Source organism: Piliocolobus tephrosceles, chromosome X (genome assembly GCF_002776525.5).
Source record: "Piliocolobus tephrosceles isolate RC106 chromosome X, ASM277652v3, whole genome shotgun sequence".
Taxonomy (NCBI): domain Eukaryota; kingdom Metazoa; phylum Chordata; class Mammalia; order Primates; family Cercopithecidae; genus Piliocolobus; species Piliocolobus tephrosceles.
The window spans coordinates 14,403,006-14,428,623 of NC_045455.1; the positions used below are offsets into that span (position 1 = coordinate 14,403,006).

A 25,618-nucleotide genomic window follows, 5' to 3' on the forward strand; every position below is an offset into this window, starting at 1 on the left:
TTCAAAACCCGTTAAGAGGCAGCTCCAAGTCCTCTATCCCCACATTTAATATTACAATGAAAATACTCTACTCAGGCATAAGCTCTGAGAACCACTAAGAAAATCTGGGGATTAAGGAAATTGAAACTTTGTAATTACTATGATATAACAAACTGCATTTCCAGAACCCCATTTTTCTTCAGTTAATGAAAATAAAGCTGCTAGCTACAGTTTTAAATAATTTATGTGTTGCAATGATGCTCAAGGACACAGAACTATGAGAGCTGGTGTAAGAATAAACCACTGCATATTATTATACAGGTGAATGTCCCCTAAAGACTGGTAACTGGCTACAGGCTTGCACTCAGCAAAGCACTGCTTCTGCAACTCAACCTAAAGAAACCTGATTGTACCTCTGCATTAATTGCCAAAATCTGGAGGTTCAGAACTTACAAAATAAAGCCCTTCATTATCTGAGACCTCCTGGACTTCTCCAATCTAACTCTGGGTTTGCCTCAAAGCATGCTTCCTATACCACACTCCTAAAGGTCTGAAATTCATGTTACTTCCTGAAGTAAAATGCCCTTCCTTCTCTTCATTGCTAATGAACAGTCATCCCTTCTTTCAGACCAAACTGAAAGCTCACATCCCTAAGACTCTCCAGAGGTATTCCCCCAATACTGGTGCCTACTTCCTTTATCACCCCTCAAGAATGCATGTACACCTGTGACCTACAGAATCACGTTCTTACATGTATGTGTGTGTTTAGATTTCCCAAGGCAGAACTGAAACTCCCATATCTCTCATGAATATACACTGACAGCCTCTTAGGTGTTTTACCAGTGTTAATGTGGAAGTGGCTATTCCCATTCCTGGACAGAAGGGTGGTCCTCTTCCATCCAAGCAGGTCACCACCTTTAAAGCACAGATGTCCACAGAATGGGCTTAGCCAAATGAACCAAATTAACTCGAGAAATTGGGAAGGTATCAACCCAAGGCCCGGGGGCCCTTACATTAGTGGTCCTCAAAGCCAGCCATACACTAGAATCCCCAGGGGGTTATTTTTAAATGTACAGCAATGACCAGGTACCACCACCAGACTCTGTAACTCAGTTGTTCTGGGGTGAGATAGTGGGTTTATGTAAATCTAGGTATAAATTATACCTTCACATAAGTATAGATATGCAGACAGAGCTCTAAAGTTTTTCCAGGTGATTCTAATGTGTGTCCAGGGTTGAGAACGACTGCATTATAGCAACTGAAATAATACAGAAGCTATACTACCTTCTGACAAATGAGTAATACGGATAAATAACTGAAAGACCTGCACAGGAAGTTGGTGAAGCCAATCTGGCCAATGGTATTAATTACATGACTATGAAGAAAAGGTGTCAGTGTTCAAGAAATGGATTATTATGCTTTAAATGGGCTAGCCAAGTGTTTAGCAAAGAAAGGGTGGCAGTCATATACCAGAATGTGCACTAACACTCCAATTCATAGACAAGAAGCCAGCACCAGTGTTTTCAACAAGATCAGTCCAGAAACCTTGAAAAGCACTTCTGCTCTTTCCCACAGCAGAAACTCAAGAGAAATCTCTTACTTCATTTAACCACCACCGTAAAAGTTATCATAAATTCATAATCTGATACAGCTGACAGAGCCTAGCTCCTCTCATCAAACATTCAAATTGAGACAAGGTTTTGGCAAAGCTAACTATGCATACTGGGCATTAAAAAAAAGATTTAACATTGTTTCTAATTCCCTTGAAGTTATAAGTTGCACTTCTCTAAATAAAAAGTGAAACTGAAAATAAATGTACCTAATAAAAGGAAATACTGCCATTGCTTCATTATTATCTGCTTTGCTGAAAAATCAATAAATACAACTAGAAAAGTTACTTAATGAAATATTAATAATAAATATTTCTTACAAATTGGGGGCTTTGAGGAACTAATAGCAGGAAGAAAAGCAAATCTAAGAAGAAAAAACAAATCTAGAAAAAAAAACCTGTCCTCTCTCCTCCAAGGGGCCAAAGAGGCAGAGCTCACCTGGAAGTCGTTCTTGACTGCGTGGAGGTCATACGCAAACAGCTTCTGGCAGTGAGGCAGGAGAAGGGCTAGCAGGAGGGAGAGGGCACTGGGGACCAGCAGAAGGCTCTTCGACAGAGGCGCCTTGTCTGGAGGGAAAAAGGAGACCACTTTCAGAATGATTGTTCCTAAGATTTAAAAAACCACATGGGTGAAAAGCGGGAGAATTCACTTCTTTTAAATCAGAATGAAGACAAAGTTCAGAAACTCTGAAATTTGGTTCTAACATCCACTTTCAAAACATCAGCCTCGGGAAGTAAGTGATCAAAAGACACTGGAAACAAGCAGAATGCCCTAGCAGGGCTTCATTGGCAGTTGGCTCTTAAATGAGACCAAGTTTACAGCCAGAACTTCCACAGAACACCTTTGAGAAAATGGCTACCCAAGTGTAAAGAAATAGAGAAGTATGTTTTCTATCAAATCAGCCAGTTAGCTCCTGAGCACACACAAAATTCATACATATGTAAAAATACATTTTTAATTTTATTTTTTAATTGATACCTATTAGGGAACACATTTTGGGAGTACATGTGATAATTTGATACATTCATACAATCATATTCAGAGAGAGTCTCATTTTGTCACCCAAGCTGGAGTGCAGTGGCGCAATCTTGGCTTACTGCAACCTCCACCTCCCAGGTTCACCGCGATTCTCCTGCATAGCTGGGATTACATGCACATGCCACCACGCCTGGCTAATTTTTGTATTCTTAGTAGAGACCATGTTTCGCCATGTTGGCCAAGCTGGTCTCGAACTCCTGGGCTCAAGCGACCCTCCTGTCTCAGCCTCCCAACGTGCTGGGAATACAGGCATGGACCACAGCAACCAGCCTGGCTAATTATTTTAAATATCTCTCTTTTCTTTAGGCTGAATTATTCTCTTCTAGCTATTTTGAAACATACGATAGATTAGTGTCAACTACAGACACCCTCCTGATCTACTGAACACCAAGTCTTATTTCTTCTAAGTGTATATCTGTACCCATTAATCAACCTCTTTTTATCCCCCTCTCCCTCCTACCCTTCCCAGCCTCTGATAACCACCAACCTACTCTCTCTCTTCATGAGATCCACTAGTTTAGCTTCCATATGTAAGTGAGAACATGCAATCTTTGTCTTTTTGTTCTTAGCTTATTTCACTTACATGTCTTCTAGTTCCATCCATGCTGCTGCAAATGACAGGATTTCATTCTTTTTATGGCTGAATAATATTTCACTGTGTGTGTATGTGTATATATATTATATATACATATATATACACATACATAAAATTTTCTTTATCCATTATCCGTTTTTTTTCTATTCATCAGAAACTTAAGAGGGAATTAGTCAATAAAGATGAAAGCATTCAACAAAGAGGGCCAGGCATGGTGGCTCACATCTGCACTGATGGACACTTCAGCTGATTCCATATTTGGCCATCATGAATAGTGCTGCAATAAGCATGGAAGTGCAGATATCTCTTTGATATACTGATTTCCTTTCTTTTGAATATATATCCAGTAGTGGATCATATGATAGTTTTATTTTATTTTTGAAGAACCTCCATATTGTTTTCCATCGTGACTGTACTAATTTACATTCCCACCAACAGTACACCAGGGTTCCCCTTTCTCCACATCCTGGCCAGCCTCTGTTGTGTTTGGTTGTTGTTTTTGTTTTTACTTTTTGAGACGGAGTCTCGCTCTGTCGCCCAGGCTGGATGCTGTTGTTTTTGAGACAGAGTTTTGCTCTTTCGCCCAGGCTGGAGTGAAGTGGTGCAATCTTGGCTCACTGCAACCTCGGCCCCGCAGGTTCGAGCGATTCTCCTGCCTCAGCCTCCTGAACACCTGGGATTACAGGCACCCGCCATCATGCCTAGCTAATTTTTGTATTTTTAGTAGAGACGGGGGTTTCACCATGTTGGCCAGGCTACTCTTGAACTCCTGACCTCAGATGATCCACCTGCCTCGGCCTCCCAAAGTGCTGGGATTACAGGCGTGAGCCACCTCGCCCAGCAGCCAGCCTCTGCTATTCCTGTCTTTTTGATAAAAGCCATTCTAACTCGGGTGAAATATCTCATTGTGGTTTTGATTTGCATTTCTCTGATGATCAATGATGTTGAGCACATTCTCATATGCCTGTTGGCCATTTGTATGTCTTCTTTTGAGAAATGTCTATTCAGATCTTTCGCCCACTTTTAAATTGGATTATTTGGGTTTTTGCTATTGAGCTGTTTGAGCTCCTTACAAATTCTGGTGACTAATCCCTTGTCAGATGGATTAATCTGCAAGTATTGCAAGTATTTTCTCCCATTCTGTGGGTTATCTCTTTGTTGACTGTTTCTTTTGCTGTGCAACAGGAGCTTTTTAGTTTGACGTAATCCCATTTGTCTATTTTTCCTTTGGCTGTCTGTGCTTTTGAGGTCTTACACAAAAAAAAATCTTTGCCCAGACCAATGTCCTGGAGCATTTCTCCAACATTTTCTGCTAGTAGTTTCATAGTTTCAGGTCTTAGACTTAAGTCTTTAATCCATTTCGATTTGATTTTTATATATAGTAAGAAATATGGGTCTTTCATTTTTCTGCATATGGTTTACCAGCACAATTTTTTTTGAGACAGGGTCTCACTCTATTGCCCAGGCTGGAGTCCAGTGGCATGATCAGTTCACTGCAGCCTTGAACTCCTGGGCTCAAGTGATCCTCCCACCTCAGCCTCCCTAGTAGCTGGGACTACAGGCACAAGCCACCACACTTGGCTAATTGTTTTTTGGAGAGAGAGAGTCTTGCCATGTTGCCCAGGCTGGTCTCAAACTCCTAGCCTCAAGTGATCCTCTCGCCTCAGCCTCCCAAAGGGTTAGAATGATAGGCATGAGCCACAGCACCTGGCCCCAGAACAATTTTTTTTGAAGGGACTGTTCTTTCTCCGTTGTATGTTCTTGGCACCTTTTTTGGCTGCAAATGAATGGATATATATCTGGATCTTCTAATCTGCTCCACTGGTCTATGCGTCTGTTTTGATGTGAGTATCCTGCTGATTTGGTTACTCTGTAGTATATTTTGAAGTCAGGTAATGTGATACTTCACCTTGTTCTTTTTGCTCAGGATTGCTCTGGCTACTCAGAGTCTTTTGTGGTTCCATATAAATTTTACGAATTTTTTTTTTTTTGTATTTCTGTGAAGAATATCATTGATATTTTAAGAGGATTGTATTGAATCTGTAAATTGCTTTGAGTAGTATTGCCACTTTAACAATACTAATTCTTCCAAACCATAAGCATGGAATACCCTTTCATTTTTTTGTGTCCTCTTCAAGTTCTTTCATCAGTGTTTGATAGTTTTCCTTGTACATATATTACACTTCGGTTAATTGATTCCTAGGTGTTTTGTTTTTAAAAAATTAAACGAGGCTAAAAGTGTTAACACCACTGACTGCAGTGGCCTCCTGAGATTCTCCACCTTGAGTACAATTGGAGCCCAGGTCAGTTTTCCAGGAGAAGCTAGTGTGACCTCTGCCTTGTACCAAAAGCAGTCACGTCCCTCTTCCTCCTTGATCTAGTCATTTACATATTAAGTATGACAGAATTATACTACTAAGGGTATTTTAGAAACTATAAATATCTTCTCTCTTCCCTCTGATATGAGAGAAAAAAAGAAGCATATTATGTTTTCTTCTAGCTTACTTTTTTTTCCAATAGAACAAAATATCAGCTTTTACCTACTCAGGAACATTTCCTCCAAGCATGTCATTTAATCAAAATGTACACTACTGTGAGACATCTAAGTAGCTCTTCTCTCCCTCTGGTCTTCCTTGGTTCCACCTTTGTATTTTCATGCCTTCCTCTCTCGCAGACCCTGAAAACAAGCCCCTTGTTTTCAACAAGCTACTTGCTGTGCTAATCCATGGGACAGAACAAGAGCTATGAGAAGGGAAAGGACCTGGGGCCCAGAAGACTTGGTCTTGAACCCTCATTTTCACACTGATGCTTGCCATTGGACACAGTATCTGACCTCTCTGAGCTTCAGTCACCTCATCTGACCTAATTCTCAGGGTTATGCTAAGAAAGAAGTGAGGTAATGCACGTAGAAATGGCTAGCACAGTGTCCGGCCCATGATGGGGGCTCAGAAAAAGGAAGTGAATCTCAATCTAGGAAAACCGCTGAAATAACATGCTTTCCTTGGAAATAATTAATTACTTTATATAATAACCCTGTACCTCCCTTTGTATGGGAGCTCTGTTTTCACTCTATTAAATCTTGCAACTGAAAATAATAATAATAATAATAATAAAATAACACTGTAATATTTATAGTATCAAAAGACTAGTCTTGAGAATTCAAGTGGTACCAGCAGATTTGGTTACAAAAACATGACTGAGATTTCCATCAAATAATGAAACACTAAAGCTTCACAGGAACCAAAAACACTGCCTTTTTTTCTCTTAATATAGTTGTTTTCTCCCATCCTTTTACTGTGAAAAAGTTTACATTTAAGACTTACACTGGGGGTTACATAATAATAATTTTGATAATTGTGTCATTACTTTTCTATTTCTTAGCTGGCCTTCTGTCTTCGTTCTCCTTGTATCTCGGTATCACCCTACACTCATGGATTTTTACTTAGTCAATGTGTTACAATCAGTTGCATTCTTTTTCCAATATTCAAACTGTCCAGGTGGAAGCCCTTTGACCAGCTCCTGTGGTCTTTCAACCATAGCCCTCAATGCCTGCTCTGTCTGCCCCAGCTATCCTTGCTTTAGGCTCACCTGCACCCGTCCTGTCCAAGACCTAGAATTTCTCTAAGAATCCCTGTTAGGGAATGTTGGGAAACGGTCTTTAGAAACCAAATCTGAGGCTGGGCGCAGTGGCTCATGCCTGTAATCCCAGCATTTTAGGAGACCAAGGCAAGCAGATCATGAGGTCAGGAGTTTTGAGACCAGCCTGGCCAACATAGTGAAACCCTGTCTCTACTAAAAATACAAAAATTAGCTGGGCATGGTGGTGCGTGCCTGTGATCCCAGCTACTTGGGAGGCTGAAGCAGGAGAATCGCTCGAACCCGGGCAATGGAGGTTGCAGTGAGCTGAGTTTGCGCCACTGTACTCCACTTTGGGCAACAGAGTAAGACTCTGTCTCAAAAAAAAAAAAAAAAAGGAAAAAAAAAAGAAAGAAACCAAATCTGAGCACTAGATGTGCTCAGTGTCATTTTGGGTCCCAATGCTTCTAGCTCTTTCAGTAATCAGAGCTAGAAAATATATTTTTGAAATCATGATTCATAATGATATTTCCAATTCAAATTTAACAATTTAACACTACAGTGCCATTTTTCTTTTCTTTTTTTGAGATAGGGTCTCCTTGTGTTGCACAGGCTGGAGTGCAGTGGTGTGATCTCAGCTGACTGTAACCTCCATCTCCTAGGCTCAAGCAATCCTCCTGCCTCAGTCTCCCAAGTAGCTGTGATTACAGGGGCAAGGCACCACAACCGGCCATTTTTTTTTTTTTTTGTAGAGACAGGGTTTTACCACATGGCCCGGGCTGGTCTTGAACTCCTGAGCTCAAGCGATCTGCCCGGCTCGGCCTCCCAAAGTGCTGGGATTACAGCTGTGAGCCACCATGCCTGGCCTACAGTGCTTTTTCCCAAGCTCTTTGCATTTCTGTCTTTTCTCTCTTAATTATTAATAGTTACCTGCTTGCTTTATCCTAGGTTATACATAAAATTTTAATATTACAATATCAGTATCATTACAAATAATGAACTATTCATTAAGCCCACTGGGCAAAGTTTAAGATATCTTTAAAGATTTTTTTTTCTTTTTTGGTCCTTAGAGTGTGTGTATGTGTATATATATCTCAACTAAGGATGGACAGGGTCTTGTGTTCAAAAGCTACTTGAAATAAGTATTTTCCCTAGTGGTTATAACACACAGATTTGTTTATTTCTGTTTACATTCAATATTAAAGTTTGCTTCCTTCTCCGTTAAAATTTTTGAATACGTTAAATATTTACATTGTTCAAAAACCAAAACTATGAAAAACAAAGGTTTACTTTCACTTCAGTTATTTATCCCCTCTATCCCATACCCCCAACCCACTCCCATAGATACACACTTCTAATAACTTTTAGCTTAACTCCCAATTTTCTTTTTTAAAAAAACAAGTAACACACGTTAACCTATATAAATACACATGTAGACATGGTACAAAAATACACACACTGGCAGTTCCTCATTTCTGCATAGCTCTAATAGGCACAGACTTCAGTTACCATGATTTGGTAAAATAATGCCAGCTCTTCAGTACGTAGATCATTATGTCAATAAGATGTGCATTATGACGGGCAACCAATCATGTATGTCACTTCTTTCCAAGTCTGTCAGTCACTGGTCACTGAGCAGCTGTTATTCCATTCATGCACAGACACTGAAGCATGTTGTTGCGTTGCCTCATCTTCCAATGATAAATTCATGTGACATTTTACAAAAATATATCATCAAAAGAAGGAACTAGTCAATAAACATGAAAGTATACAACAAAGAGGGCCAAGCATGGTTGCTCACATCTATAATCCTAGCACTTTGGGAGGCTGAGACGGATGGATCACTTAAGGTCAGGAATTTGAGACCAGCCTGGTCAACATGGCGAAACCATCTCTACTAAAAATATAAAAAGTAGCTGGGCATGGTGGCATGCCTGTAGTCCTAGCTACTTGGGAGGCTGAGGTGGGAGACTCACTTGAACCCAGGAGACAGAGACTGCAGTGAGCTAAGATCATACCATTGTACCCCAGCCTGGATGACAGGGAGAAACTCTATCTCAAAAAAAAAAAAAAAAGTATACAGCAAAGAAACAAAAAGTAATAGTGCTGAAAGTGAAATCTGAATCAAATGTTATCAGGTTATAAAAGAAATATCAAACCACAGGAATGCTGACACCGCCACCATTCAAGGTGGGCAGCTAGAGAAACTCAGTGAAGGTGAACTTACTAACAGGAAGGTGACTGTGATAGAATACTGGCTCCCCGAGGAGGTCCACGTCCTAATCCCCAGAACCTGTGACTATGTTGGGTTACACAGCAAGTGGGAGTTAAGGTTGCAGACAGAATTGAGGTTGCTAACCAGATGTCCTTGAGATGAGATTATCCAAGATATCCAGCTGGATCCGATGCAATCACAAGAGTCTTTTTTTTTTTTTGAGACACAGTCTCCCTCTGTTGCCCAGGCTGGAGTGCAGTGGCACAATCTCCGCTCACTGCAACCTCTGCCTCCTGGGTTTAAGCGATTCTCCTACCTCAGCCCCTCGAGTAGCTGGGACTATAGGCATGTGCCACCACATCCAGCTAATTTTTTGTACTTTTAGTAGAAACGGGGTTTCACTATATTGGCGAGGCTGGTCTCAGACTCCTGACCTCTTGACCCACCCACCTTGGCCTCCCAAAATGCTAGAATTACAAGCGTGAGCCACTGGACTGGCCCACAGGAGTCCTTTTAAGTGCAAGAGGGAGGCAGGAGAGTAAGTTTCAGAGTGACAATGTAAGAAAGAGTCCACCAAAGTCACCCTTGGCTTTGACGATAAAATTGGGTCATGAGTCAAGAAATGTGAGCTGCCTCAAAAAGCTACAAAAGGCGAAGAAACAGATTCCTTCTCAAAGCTTCCAAAAGAAATGCAGCCCTGCTGACACCTTGATTTTTTCCCAGTGAGATCCATTTTGGACTTCTGGCCTCCAAACTGTAGAATAATAAATTCATTTTGTTTTATTTATTTATTTATTTATTTATTCATTCATTCATTCATTCATTCATTCATTCATTCATTCATTCATTTATTGAAGAGACAGAGTCCCGCTCTGTTGCCCAGGCTGGAGTGCAGTGGCGTGATCTCAGCTCACTGCAACCTCTGGCACCTCCCAGGTTCAAGCAATTCTGGTCCCTCAGCCTCCCAAGCAGCTGGGACTACAGGCGCACGTCACCACGCCCAGCTAATGTTTTTGTATTTTTAGTAAAGACAGGGTTTCACCATGTTGCCCAGGCTGGTCTCGAACTCCTGAGCTCAGGCAATCCGCCCGCCTCAGCCTCCCAAAGTGCTAGGATTACAGTCATGAGCCACCGTGCCTGGTCATATTTCCTTTGTTTTAAACCATCACGTTTGTGATAATTTGTTAGAGAAGCAACAGTACAGTAAAATAGTGATTGTGATGTCCCTGGGGAAGTGACGCTGGCAAAAATCTACATATTAAGGAAACTCTCAGAGATATTTTGTCACATTGAAAGCAGAGAAAATAAAATAATGGAAACTCAGCCAAACTCAGAAAGGCGTATGACAAGTCACAAGGTATCATAGAGATACTCCCCATAAGTTACACAATAGGAAGAAGGCAAACACACCTCAAACTGCTCTTTGGAAGTTTCTTACAAAGAAACAAAACACTTTAATTCTCAATGTCGCTAATGTTTTTAATAAATTACAGTATACTGTTTTACTATTTTTTCATTTCCCTATGCACTTATAACTATGTAAGAGAAAGTCTAAAGTTTTAACAAAGCATTCTTTCAACAAAAATTTTTAAAAATCACGGAACAATCCAAATTTTCCCCATTGATTATTAAAATAGCTTTGCCTGGTTTCAACTTGCACAGTCACTTTTACGGTCCTGCATCACCTTGCAAAGGAATGACTGTGTGTGTGTGTGTGTGTGTGTGTGTGTGTGTGTACTCTTTCCTAAAACAAGGCTGCAATGTGGTCACTTTGGTATGACCTTCAGGCTCAAATGACAAGTCCCTGTCCCTGGTTGTCCAGACCTCCCCACACTCTGGGCCTCCTGCCTCCTCAGCACAATCTCCATTGCTTTGTTCCCAGGAGCCTTTGCTGCAATCAAACCACACAGCTCACTACCTCCTGAACATGTTGCTTTCTGTTTCAATGTCTTTGGAAATTTTTTCCAGACTTCAATCCCCAAATATCATCAATGCCTTCCTTACTAGCACAGATACTCCCTTATCTAAATCTTAGGCAGCCTTCAAATAACAGTTGTTTCTACTTTCCTCCAACAGCCTGAGCGAACCATTTTAGCCTGAAGGGCTTTTCCCCCACTCTGCACCCTCGTTCCCACACACTACTGTGAGCAGCCAGGGTTTGTACAGTTTTGCTATCCCAACTACAATAAAGATTCCTGAAGGGAGGGGGAGGCCACATGCCTCACTCTTCTCTACATCCATCATAAATCCTAGCATCGTCCCTTGCACAGATGAAATGTCCAGATCATTAACAGGCAATATCACAGAAAAGCCTCACTGATGGGGACAGTCTCAGATTCTGTGAGGTGCACTTTCATCTTATTCATAAGAAATTCCCTGGGGGCGAATTTACCAGTTACAGTTTACATTGTGGTTATTGTACTTGTTTAAGCATATAAAAATAGCCCAACTATTTCCTCTCTGGTAAGGTCTTGCGAGCATCTAAACTGGAACCATTAGTAAAGTGGTTGCACACTTTCTTCATGACCAAAATGCAAACAAGGCTCCAAGGAATCTAAAATTTAACCGAGTTCCTCATTGCATAGTAATTCAAAAGTAGAGGAGAGTACCATGACTATGAGCCTAACCAACCTAAATCCTTTCTTGAGCCATTTCAGCCTCAATTTTCCTCACCTGTAAAATGGAGATGAGAACCTACCTCAAAAGTGTCATGAGAAGAAAATGAAATAAGAGAATGAATATAGGGGCTGGGCACAGTGGCTCACACCTATAATCCCAGCACTTTGGGAGGCCAAGTCGGGCAGATCACCTGAGGTCAGAAGTTTGAGACTAGCCTGGCCAACATCGTGAAGCCCCATCACTACCAAAAATACAAAAATTAGCCAGGCGTGGTGGGAGGGCACATGTAATCCCAGCTATTCAGGAGGCTGAGGCAGGAGAGTCTCCTGAATCCAGCAGGTGGAGGTTGCAGTGAGCCGAGATTGTGCCACTGCACTCCAGCCTGGGCAACAAAGCGAGACTCCATCTCAGAAAAAAAAGAAAAGAATGAATATAGAGAATATTGCTCCTACCACCAGCACCATCACAACACCCCAGGTTTCCCCCATTAAAGGCAAGCTCCTTTGTGACTCTGACAGGACTGAAGATGGAGGAGGGGTGATGTAAGTGCAAGGGGCAGCTTGATTCATGTTTCCTTCAACTTGGGTTTCCACTTGTCATTGTGCAATGGGCCCCATCATTCCTTCTTCTTCCTTGCCAGTTTGAGCAACTCAACGTGACTGGAGAAAGTCACAGAGCTGAGCTACAAGATTTCACCATAAATTCTTGGTCTCAAATCTCAAGGTGACACTCTCCACTTACCAGCGTTTCCACTGATTTTCTCTAGTATATCTGCTCTACAACTTCTTATCTCACACCATCTCTTCCTCTCCAACCTCTCAAATCTCCCTAATCCACATTCCCAACTTGAATACCAAACTCCCAACGCATCCACCAAATGAATAAATGAGTGGTTTGCTTTGGCATTCTCAATCATTCTCTAAATATGAGTAGGCATCCATGCTGTACCACGCATTAATCTAGGTTCTGAGGCACAGCAATAAACTGTGGACAAAGTCCCTAGTCTTGTAGTTTAGAGTCTAGACAGGAGAGAAAAGCAACAACAAACAAAACAAGGTAGATATACATTATGTCAGATGGAAATAAATCCTACGCAAAATGAACTAGGGAAAATAAAACCTGTGGCTTTGTTATTCACCACATATTTCCTGTCTCTTCCCAAACCCATGGTAGGACTGCTCCCCACCCCCACTCCCAAATGAAGTGAGGCATGGCAATGTGACTTGCTCTGGCCAAGTAAATGAAAGCTATGTCACTTCCAGGAGGACCCTTTAAGAGCCAGGGAATCATTCTTACTCTTTTCATCTGCCAATGTGCAAGATGGTGGGGTAGCCATCAGCCAGCTCCCGGGGCTGACGACAGTGTAGAGTGGACCCCTCCCAGGTAACTCGCAATGGAGATGGAACAGCAGTGAGATGTGAGCCTTGTTGTCTCGGGTTCCTGATATTTCAGAGTTGTTTGCTACTGCAGCATAACTTGGCCCACTGTTGGTGGGGAAGGAGGGGTGCCATCTTATCCAACCTGGTTAGGGAAGACCTTCTTGTAATGTGGATCTGGGCAGAGACCTGAAGATGTAGGCCTTGCAGATACCTGAGGGAAGGGTGATCCTGGTGGGAAAAAAAGCAAGTACAAATGCTTTGAGATGAAAACATGCTCAACATGATTAAGAGATGATAAGGCTGCCAACCGGCAAAAGCAGAATGAGCATGAGGCAGACAAGGAGGGAGCTAAGGTCAAAGAAGTGGTGATGGGAGAAAATAGTCCAGAGCCCTACAGTCTATTATGAGGACTTTAAAACCTTTCCTCTGGATGTGCAGGGTGCTTTGGGGAGGTCTCAGTAGAGGAGTAACATGATTGGATATGTTTTTAAATGATCGCTTTGGTTGTTAAATTGAGAAGAAATTACAGCAAGGAAAGAGTGGAAGATAGGAGACCAGTTAGGAGGCTGTTAGGGAATCCAAGGAAGAAAGGAGGATGTTCAAACCAGCAGGGTGGAGGTGGAGATGAAGAGGGGGGTCGGAACTGGGATACGTTGTGAAGGTGCTGCAGACAGGATATGCTGACTGACTGGGTGTATGGGCAGATGGAGAAGTCAGGAATAAAACTAAGTTTTGTTCTGGGCCACTGGAAGAACTGCTGGCAGTTGCTGAGATGGCTCTGACTAAGTTCCGGACATGCTGTCTTTCCCACCTACAAGATCCGGGGCCATCTAGCAAAATGCTTCCCCAAGCCTTCACCTGCCAGGTCTCTCTCCTCTCTACCAGTGCCACTCAAAATAACCAGTCTGCAAAGTGCTACCAGCTCACACTGGGGTCAGAGCTTGTGCCAAATGTGAATCAACACACTGCCTCCTTCAGGGATGACGTCCTGCTATGAAAACACATTATTTAAACTAAACACGTGCTCTGCTCAAATGTCACCTTATCCTTTGTCCCGCTTTTTTCATAGCACTTAACAGTGGGTTTAATAGTGATTCATCAACTCTATGATTCAAACTGATACACCATTATTTTTATGGCCACTAAAAAATAAACACTGCCAAATATAATTCTAAGACATCATCAATTATAAGGCTGTGTTCCAACGTTAGAATCATTAAAATGTGGGAACAAATGCATTTTAGAATCAAGGAAATCTATTTCTTGGTCTATTGTCCATTCCCCCACCTTCAGTCTCCACTAGAACACAAGCTTATTTAGGGGAGCAGCTTTGTCTGGTACATTCCCTGTTGCAGCATCCCTCATGCCTCTAACAGGACCTGGCACGTAAAGGCAGTCAAGAGGGTTTGTTAAACAAAAGGGGAGTGATGCGAAGGAGGTGCTCAAATACTGGTGGGAGCAACCCAAGTGTCCACTGGCAGATGAACGGATAAACGGGTAAACAAAATGTGGCACACACATATAAGGGTGATCAATTCAGTCTTAAAAAGGAAGGAAACTGGCACATGCAACAACATGCATGAAGCTTGAGGACATTATGCTATATGAAATAAGCCAGTCACAAAAAGATAAGTATTATATGATTCCACTTATTTGCAGTACCTAGAGTAGTAAATTCACAGAGGCAGAAGGTAGAAAAGTGGTTGCCAGAGGAAGGGTTCAGCGGAGGGGAGGAAGGGGGAAATGGGAAGTTGTTTAATGGGTACAGAGTTTCAGCTCTGCAAGATGACAAGAGTTACAGACATCGGTTGCACAATATGAACGCACTTAATACTACTGTACTAGACACAATAATAGTTAAGATTGTACATTTTATATTATGTACATTTTACCACAATTAAAACTTAAAACTAAATATAAGCAAATACTTACTGAACTAATAACTGACCCTGTTTACACAACCATTTTAATTCTGTCCAGGACCAAACAAACCCCTAAAAATACAGATCTGATCATTACCATTAAGTATTCCTCTCAAGATGAGCAGAAGTCAAATCACAAAAACCTAGGTGGAAAGCAGTAATACACAAATATCCAAAAAGTTGCACATCACAGGATAAGTATACAGTATCATTATACACAATAAGATTCACTCATCAACTCAAGATTTGTACTTTTACTACGTAAAAATTTTAACTCAAAAAAAAAAACCTTTAAATAATTCTTAAACTCTGGTTAATAACAATGCACATTTAAGTGTTTAGAGAAAATGTGACTATAATCTACTTTGAAATGCATTTTAAAAAATAATATGGTACTGATCAAATAAATAGAGGGATTGATATTTGCTAAAGCAAACATACTGAAATGTTCATTGTAGAATCTAGGTAGTGGGTATATGGGTGTTCAGTGTACCACCCTTTCTACTTTGTGGCATGTTTGAAATTTTTCATAATTAAAACATTGGGTGGGGGGGTACACAGAGAATCACAGAATCTGAGAGCTGGGAAAGGACTTCAATGAAGCAAAATTTAATAGAACTAAAATGAGACATAGATAAATCCACAAATATAATTGGAGAATTCAGCACTCTTCTCACAGTAATTGATAGTACAAGTAAACAGAAAATCACTGTTATGGACTGAATGTGACCCCCTCAAATTGTTATGCTGAAGCTCTATGTTGACTGTGTTTGGAGAGAGGCCCTTTAAAGAGGGAATTAGGTTAAGTGAGGTCATAAGGATAGATGGAGCCCTAATTCGATGTGACATGTCTTTTTAAGAAAAAGGAGAGACCCAGGGATGCTCCCACACACAAAGGAAAGACCATGTGATGACACAGCAGAAGGCAGCAGGCTCCTGCAAGGCCCCAGGAGAAACCAAACTTGCCAAGACCCTGAGCTTGGACTTCTAGCTTCTGGGTCTGTGAGAAAATTAATTTCTGTTCTTTAAGCCACCCAGTCTGTGGTATTTTGTTATGGCAGCCCAAGCTGACTAGTAAAATCAGTAAGGATATACAAGACCTGAAAAACATTATCAACCAATTTGGCCTGATTGACATTCATAGAACACTCCACCCAACAACAGCAAGTTACACATTTGTTCAAGTGCAGATGGAGCATTCACCAAAATAGACTATATTCTGGGCATAAAAGATTCCTCAAAAAATTTAAAGGAATTAAAATCATACAAAGCATGCTCCTTGGCCACAAAAAAATTAGAAACCAACAACAGAAAGATGGACAATCCCCCAAATATGTGAAAACTCAACAATACACTTCTAAACAATATCTGGGTAAAAGAGAAAGTCACAAAGGAAATTAGACTATATTCAAAACAGAATTAAAAACTGAAGCACAACCAAGCAAAATTTGTGGACTGTAGCTAAAGCAATGCTTAGAAAGGAAAGTGTAGCATAAAAATGCTTATATTAGGAAGAAAAAAGGTTTCAAATAATGGTGCAGGTTACAATCTTAAAAAAAAAAAAAAAAAAACAGAAAAAGAGCAAATTAAAACCTAAGCAAGCAGATGTAAAAAAAATAATTAAGAGTAGAAATCAATGAAATGGAAAAACCAAACTATAATAGAGACAAATCAATGAAACTCAAAGCTGGTTATCTGAGATCAATAAAACTGATACACTTCCAGCAGAAATGATCAGGACAAAAAGAGAGAAGACACAATTATCAATATCAGGAATAAAGAGGGGGCATCACTACTGATCCCAGAGACATTAAAAGGACAGTAAGAAGTTGCACAACAGTGTGAATGTACTTAATGTCACTGAACTGTGCACTTCAAAATAGTTAAAATAGTAAGTTTTATATTATGTATTTCTTATCACTACTAAAATTTATCACAACTAAATTTTTTTTGAAAGGGAATGTTACGAAATACTTTATACACATAAATTTGACAACTTAGATGAAACAGGCAAACTCCTTGGAAGACACAATCTACCAAAGCTCATTCAAGAAGAAATAGATAACTTAAACAGTCCTATAGATATTATGAAATTGAATTTATAGTTAAAAGGCTGCCAACAAAGAAAACTCCAAGCCTGATGGCTTCAGGGGAGAATTCTACCAAGCATTTAAATACCACTTCTACACAAACTCTTTTACAACACAGAAAAATAGGGAACGCTTTCCAACTCACATAATGAAGCCAATGATACACTGTTAGCAAAACCAGATAAAGATATTAAAAGGCAAAAATTAGACCAATACACTTTATTAACATATTAACAGATGCAAAATTCTCAACAAAACATCAGTAAATCAAACCTAGCATTATATAAAAAAAAATACATCATGACCAAATAAAGCTTATTCTGCGAATGCGAAACAAATCAATGTAATTTACCATATCAACAAGTTAAAGTATACTATGAAACCATTCTTATCCTGCCCAATTACTGCTTATTCTATGAAACCAATTTGTCATCAACCCATAAGGCTAAACTGACCACTTACTGCTATTTGTTAACAATGGGCTATCCCTTTGATCTAACCTCTGCTATTAATTACTAATATAACTAACTAGTAACTACTAATACCAACCAACATTTATTAAGCCCTTAGGAAGTGGAGGCATTAGCATGACACTTTATGTGTGCTACTTTGCTCCTGCCACTCCACTACAGGGCCTATGTGCCTGTTACTCTCTCTACCCAAAATGTTCTTCCCATGTCCAGCTTATCCTCATCATTCAGTCCTCATTTCAAACAGCACCTCCCCAAAGTGGCCTTCAATCGTGATTTTTTGCTTTGGAGTGCGTCATCCTGGTTAATTCACTCTGTGGCACTCTTTACTACTTGAAATTCTTTGTTTGCTTCTTTGTCTCCTTCATCAGAAGGTAAACTCTATGAAGATAGGGTCCTAGCTGTCTTGCTCACTGCCAATATCCCCATAGCCAGAATGCCACCCCTTAGCACACAGTTGCCTTTCAGTAACTATGTGGTGAATGAATGAATTACATGGTTTAATCCTCAAAATAACCCTATGACGTAGACATTACTCTTCTCAGATTTATACAGAAGACAAAAATATGACTCGGAGTGTACAATACCTATCCATGACAACAAAATGTCTTAGCCGGGGTTCCCCTGAGAGTGAAAGGTGAGGCAAAGGCTTACAGGCAGGTACTTTATTTTGGGATATGATCCCAGGGAGCAGTGGTGAAGGACACAGAGAGGGAAACAGAGGAAGAGTCCAAAGAAGGGCACTGTCAAGTAGGCGATCGCCATGAGTGACAGATGTTTCTGACGCGTGCTGGAACCTACAGGACTTTCTAAGAAGCCTGGTGAATGTGTCTTAACTACCATCTCAGGTGGAACAGGGCAGCATTTTTATCCATCAGCTTCCATCCTCAATGGTCTAGAGTGGCCACAGAAAAGAAGCTCCACAGGAGGAACAGAGAAATAAGAACAACAAACCAGCTTACACACCAAATGGGACTCTGTAGAAACAGAATAAAAGGTGAGGCAGAGTACAATGAAACAGTGCACAAGAAGAGGCTAGTGAGCAGCAGAACCAGAATTCAAGCTCTGATAATCCGGACCGCAAGCACAACTGACTACACTGCATTGCCATATAGTGCCACGGTTCAAAGAAATGTTCACCTTCATGGTGGATTTCAAGTAAAAGACATACACAATCACAAACAGAACAGAAATCAAAGCACTAACAGAAATCAAAGTGGTGCCCTGTGTAACAAAAGTAAATGTGATTGTGAACGAAATGTAAAAAGACTGCAGTCTGTGGAGGTTGCAACACAGATCCAAGAAATCCATTTCTAGAAATGTAGCCCAAAGTAATTATCATAAATGAGCACAAAGATTTTGCTACAAAAATGTTTATCGTAGCACTGTTTATAATAGTGAAAAGACTAGAAACAATATGAATATCCAATTGGGAAATGGGTAAATTATGTTCTATCCATAAAAATGGAATAATATTCAACATTAAGAAACAGGTTGTAGAAAAATATTTCACACCTTGGAAAGATGTTCCTAAATAGTAAGTGCAAAATAGTCTAGTGGTACTATTATACAAAAAATAATATATCGATACATTTTTTTAGAAGCATCTACAAAAATATTAACAGTGATAATCTCTGGCCTGTTCATGGAGATCTTAATTTTTTACAAAAAAAAATCTATTTTGACAATTAGAAAAAATAATTTGTAACTAGTTACTAATTCAAGAAAAAGATCCATATGGTGAATCCTTACACACTGAGATGGGGCAAATCACTAGCAATCTTCGGCCTCTCTCTAAGCAGAACCAGGAAGTGCTTCACACATACAGAACCCAAGCAAAGATCAAACAGAAGGTTAAGAAAAAGTCACTTCCCGGCAGGAGATCCTTCCACCTTTGAAAATAGGGATGCTACAAATTTTGAGAATAACAGACAATGCATTAATCTAAAAGTAAAAATGCAAAATACCTCTCTGGCAAAGATAATATAAAAATACAAAGGTTAAGATTTCCTTTCGGGTCTGATTTCTTTTTTGGTTTGACCAAAGTACACAGTCATTTCTTTGAGGCAATAAATACTAATCAGGCTTGGGTGACTATGTATTATCCTAAAATAAATGTTACAGTATATGTGGAGTATTTTATGCCAGGCACTATGCTAATAAAAGCACTTTACATGTAATACCATCTCAGTGATTACAATAGCCCTAAAGCAGGAATTAATTATCAGCATTCTCTGGGTGAAGAAATAAACTAAGAAAGGGTAAATAACCCACTGAAGGTCACGGTTAGTTAGCAGAGGGGCCGGGATTTGAACTTGGTTCTGATTGACTATAAAGAAACCATTTCTTTCTAATATATAAGAAGGAAATACAATAACTTTATATGATTACTATTTTAATACTTAAGATATATCTTTTTGGTTCCTCAAAAAGTCAAGCATAGAATTATGACATGACCTAGCAATTACACTCTGAGGCATATACCCAAGAAAACTGAAAACACAGTGTTTTTCCACAAAAACCTACATACAAATGTTCATAGTAGCATTATCATGGTAAGACAAAAAGTGGATACAAACCAATGTCCATCAACAAATGAACAAAATGTATATCTATACAACAGAATATTATTCAGCCATAAAAGGAATGGATCTTGATACATGCTACAACATGGATGAACCTCAAAAACAATATGCTAAGTGAAAAAAAGTCAGTCACACAAAGTTACATACTGCATGATTCCACTTATATGAAATATCCAGAATTTTAAAATCCATACAGACTGAAAGCAGATTAGTGTTTGTCAGGGGCAGCTGGGAGAAGGTAGTGGGGCATGACTGCTTTATACAGGGATGTCTAATCTTTTGGCTTTCCTGGGCCACACTGGAAAAGAAGAATTATCTAGGGCCACACATAAAGTACACTAACACTAACAATAGTTGATAAGCTTTAAAAAATTGATAAAATCTCAGAATGTTTTAAGAAAGTTCACAAATTTGTGTTGGGCTGCATTCAAAGCTGTCGTGGGCCACATATGGCCCATGGGCTGCAGGGTGACAAGCTTGGCTTAATGGGTACTCTGTTTCTATCTGGCGTGATAAAATGTTCTGCAATTAAATTGTGGTTGGTGTTAATTGTACAACAATGTAAATGTACTGGAAGTCAATAAGTGAACATTTTTAAATGGTTAAAACGGCAAATTTTACCTGAATAAAATATGTATCTTTTGGTTACTGGAGACACTAACCACAGGCCTTGCAAAGTTTTGTCCTGTGGGCTGTTACAGAAGCATTCTAGCTGAAGACAGACAGGTAGGGGAGCAACCCAGAAACTGCCTGCCTCCACAAGTCACGCTTGTAAAAATACAGACATCAAAAAGCCCTGTATGGTTCACACCCTTGAGAGGAGGGGCCGCCATATCCTACCACAACATCGGTTTTCCCATGTCTGACTACTTAACTATCTGGCAAATTTCTCAGGGTTCTCACAAGTATGGGGTGACTTGATGTCTCATAAAGTATTTTCTTACAAAGTTTTTCATCAGAAAGGAGCTAAACCAAAACTAAGGACAGAAATCCATAAACGCACAGTAAACCCACGCCTTGCAAGAGACACCTTCCACTTCCACTATGATTTATTCCTCAAGTCTCTGGACTTCCTAGAAGAAAACTTAATGAAACTTAGATTCAGTGACCACATTAGGGAGGAATGAGTGCCTCCTGGTGATCATCTCAACAAAGACTGCCCAGGAATCAAATGTTCCAGGTTTATTTTTGTTACACCCATTTCCCTATAGTGTTTAGAAGTAAAACACTGGAAGCCATCAATCAGCTCCTGTCCCTAAAGCATTGGGGAGAATTCAATGATACTGGACCCTTGCCACACTGACCGCTCCTCACGCAGGTCCCTAAACAACTGGGCAGAGTGCCCGGCTCAGGCCCGCAGTCAATAAACACTTGTTATCAAAGCAATAGTTATACAGTTTATCTGGAAAATAAGCCGGAGAAAGTGCTAAGAAGTTTCCAGAAAAAAAAAAGGTCAGGAAAGAGAAGGACTTACCCTCTCTATATAAAATATGTGCTCCACATCTAAAACACTTAAACAGTGTGAATTAAAGGGGAGGAAAGAGTGAGCTGTAAAATTTTAAAAGGAAGTCCTAAAACAGCACCAAACACAGAGGCCTGCATGCCAGAGAAAAGTGTATCAAATCTGCAAGTCAGCAAAGGCACTGGGCACCTAAATGTTCATTTTGGTCCCACCGCTGTGGTGGCCACCAGTTGGGTTTATACTTCTTAGGGAGATTTTATACAGACATTAACACTTTCATTAAATGTAAAAAGCAGCAATTACTAAAAGTACTAATTAGACAAGAAATATAGTTATAATGAAATAATAATTTTAAAAGCCAAAAGAAGTTTAAAAAATTATGACTGTAACACACAAATATGGGATAAATCAGTTAACAGTGGGAATAACTCTTAAAAAGTAAATCAGGAAGCTTACAGAAAGTTCTGGACCATGTGATAAACTGTAAGAGAGAAGAAATAATACTTCTCAAGGGGGGAAATGTGTGGTTAGTGGCAAGAAAATGTGTTGTAAATTCAAGTGCCTGCAGAGGCCAGGCAGACAGTGAAATGGGGGAGTCGATGGCAAGAAGGTGGGCGAGAGCTCGGCGGATGCTGCCACGTAACAACTCATCCGCCTCAGGACATCACAGACACCTGAACTTAGGTCTGAAATAAGCCAATTTTAAAGTGCTGGCAAGTAACTCTCCTCTCCAACCCGCCCCCCACAACCTCTACAGAGACCAAAGGAAACGCCTGGGGCCTGGAGAAGCACCGCCGGGTGGGCATCCAAGAGCGCAGCTGAGACACCAGAGGGCCGCATGCCGGGGCGTGTGCTGTAACAGCTGGCCCCAAGCCGGGGTGCCTCCCTGTGTTCAAGGACCCAAGGAGTCGGAGTCAACCAAACAAGGTGACAAGCAAGGATGCCCGAGCTACAAAGATGGCGATGGAGCGTCTCCAGACCACACAAGAGGGTCTGCCTCCGCAGAGTTTCAGCGTAGCCTACGTGAGTCTGGGTTGGAGAAAGAGGGCAAGCAGAACACACGCCGTGCAGGCGGAGAAACCCAAGTCAACTGATTTTAAAGCTTTGATGAGCCACGGAACCTCTCCCTGGGAGAAAAGCGTAAGAGATCCGAGCAGAAAAATCCTTGCAAGTTTGGGCTTCTGAGTGGCCCTTCAGCACCTAATGGGTAGGGGGGCTGATAGTGAGCAAGGGCCTAGCTGAAGCGGGGAACAAACTCCATTGAAACCCCAAACACTAAAATTAATTCGAAAAAGAGGAAAGAGGCCGGGTGCGGTGGCTCACGCCTGTAATCCCAACACTTTGCGAGGCCGAGGCGGGCAGATCACCTGAGGTCAGGAGTTCGAGACCAGCCTGGCCAACATGGTGAAATGCCGTCTCTACAAAAATTAGCCTGGCGTGGTGGCAGGCGCCTGTAATCGCAGCTACTAGGGAGGCCGAGGCAATGAGAATCCCTTGAACCCGGGAGATGGAGGTTACAGTGAGCCAAGATCGCGCCATTGCACTCCAGCCTGGGGGACAAGAGCAAGACTTCATCTCAAAAAAAAAAAAGAAAGAAAAAGGAAAGAGGAAAAGAGTCCAGCAAAAACATGAAACCAAGAAGACCGCCAGGTAAAATTCCAGTCTAAGCAGACCCAGGACACCTGTCCACATTCCCGCCCTTCCAAAGTTGTTTCAAAATAAAAGAACCCTCAAAACATCAGAGAAATGTGTCCTTTCAACTGAGTCCAGAGAAAGAATCAACAAATACCAAGACCTGGGGAAGAATACAAGCAATCCTCAGAAGAATTGAGGGCATTTCTCAAACTGCAGGCATTACCACTACAGCACCACAGTTTCTGCCTGCCCTGATCCTGTTATTTAATATTTTTCTTTAAATCACCTTACTGTGATTTACATAAATATTTTAAAGGAAATTTGGTATCACTACAGTAAATGGAAAACAAGTGTCGCTTTCTCATTAGTAGGTGGTAACTATAAAAATAAACACACTAGGCCAGGCACGGTGACTCACACCTGTAATCCCAGCACTTTGGGAGGCCAAGGTGGGCGGATCACCTGAGGTCAGGAGTTCGAGACTAGTCTGGCCCAACATGGTGAAAACCTGTCTCTACTAAAAATACAAAAATTAACCAGGTGTGGTGGTGGGCACCTATAATGCCAGCTATTACTTGGGAGGCTGAGGCATCAGAATCCCTTGAACCAGGGAGGCAGAGGTTGCAGTGAGCCAAGATTGCACCACTGCACTCCAGCTGGGGCGTCAGAGTGAGACTGTGTCGCAAACACACACACACACACACACACACACACACACACACAAATACAGGTTGGTACAAAAGTAATTGCCATTTTACTTTTAATGGCAAAAACCACAATTACTTTTGCACCAGCCTGTTACAAAACAAAGTTATTAAAGTCTAATATTACCTCCTGCTCTTTTTGTTACAATGGGAAAATAGCCATTATTAAAGAGGTCTTTCAGACTAGCACCAAACCAAGATTTTCTATTTGATCCAATCATGAATAGTAAGAACTGAAAAGGGCAGTTTGAATCACGGTGCGACGAAGGAGTAGGCGGTGGGATCTCACCGTGGGTCTGATTAGCCCTTTCTCTGCCTTGCTTGAGCTTCAGCAGAACTCGAAATGGCTGGCAGTAAGGCTGGGAAGGACTCCGGAACGGCCAAGACAAAGGCGGTTTCCTGCTCGCAGAGAGCCAGCTTGCAGTTCCCAGTGGGCCATATTCATCGACACCTGAAATCTAGGACGACCAGTCACAGACGTGTGGGCACGACTGCCGCTGTGTACAGCACAGCCATCCTGGAGTACCTCACCGCAGAGGGACTTGAACTGGCAGGAAATGCATCAAAAGACTTAAAGGTAAAGTGTATATTACCCCTCATCACTTGCAACTTGCTATTCGTGCAGATGAAGAATTGGATTCTCTCGTCAAGGGTACAATTGCTGGTGGTGGTGTCATTCCACACATCCACAAATCTCTGACTGGGAAGAAAGGACACCAGAAGACTGTCTAATGGATGCCTGGATTCCGTGTTCTCTCAGGACTCTTAAATACTAGAACAGCTGTCCAGTGTTGGTGATTCCAGTGGACTGTATTTCTGTGAAAAACACAACTTTGTCTTTTTGTGATTCTATTTGAGCAAGTTGGAAGTTTAATTAGCTTTCCAACCAACCAAATTTCTGCATTTGAGTCTTAACCATATTTAAGTGTTACTGTGGCTTCAAAGAAGCTATTGATTCTGAAGTAGTGGGTTTTGATTGAGTGGACTGGTTTTAAAACTGTTTGGATTTTAATTGTGATGCAGAAGTTATAGTAACAAACATTTGGTTTTGTACAGACATTATTTCCACTGTGGTGGATAAGCTCAATAAAAATCATATCTCAAAAAAAAAAAAAAAAAAAAAGAACTGAAAAGGGAGTCATGACCTGACTTTTATTTCAATGGTGTTTACTGTTGGGCCCACACCCTGTCTAAAATCATCTCCAGTGGTGCAAATGCCACCGAGCAAGCATGACAGTGGGGCCTCAAACCCGTCCCCAAACCCACTGTCTACAAACAGCCTTTCCCCCACCATTCCAGGTTGGAAAAGAAGTTTATTTATTCCCCCAAAACAAAATCCTAGAAATTCTCCAAAAAGGGTGGGGTGGGGGGCAATCTGCTTAAGGAGAACATTAAGGGGGTTAGAGGTCTGCAAAGAACTAGAAGAGAGCTTGGGGTAACTTCAAACTTCCAAACCAGATCACAGCACAGGTGACAGGGAATGGAAAAGGAGGGTAATAAGAAGGAGCACAAGCCACAGAAAGCGCTGAGCCCCGCTTTGACGACTGCGGGGGGTTCTCACATTCCTGCCTCCCCCCACCACTACCTACTCCCCACCTCTGCACCCTATATGCAAACCAGCCTATTCATATGCCTTGCATACTAAAACAGAACTAGAGTCAGCCCTGCCATTTGAAGTTTGAGCCTCTTGCTGGAAAAGGCTATACCCACAAACAAAGAGGAAACCCACACTAGGTACT

At 41.1% G+C, this 25,618-nt stretch overlaps 1 protein-coding gene and 1 pseudogene across 1 annotated transcript in view; one reads left to right on the top strand and one right to left on the bottom strand.

Annotated features, from left to right (window-relative positions):
• UBAC2 (UBA domain containing 2) overlaps positions 1-25,618 on the bottom strand; it is a 182,019-nt gene that overhangs the window by 141,811 nt on the left and 14,590 nt on the right. Inside the window, exon 2 of the mRNA XM_023218026.3 lies at positions 2,028-2,155. Coding sequence (XP_023073794.1) covers positions 2,028-2,155 — 128 coding nt within the window. The remainder of the gene's footprint in view (positions 1-2,027; positions 2,156-25,618) is intronic.
• LOC111546567 lies at positions 23,884-24,890 on the top strand (annotated as a pseudogene).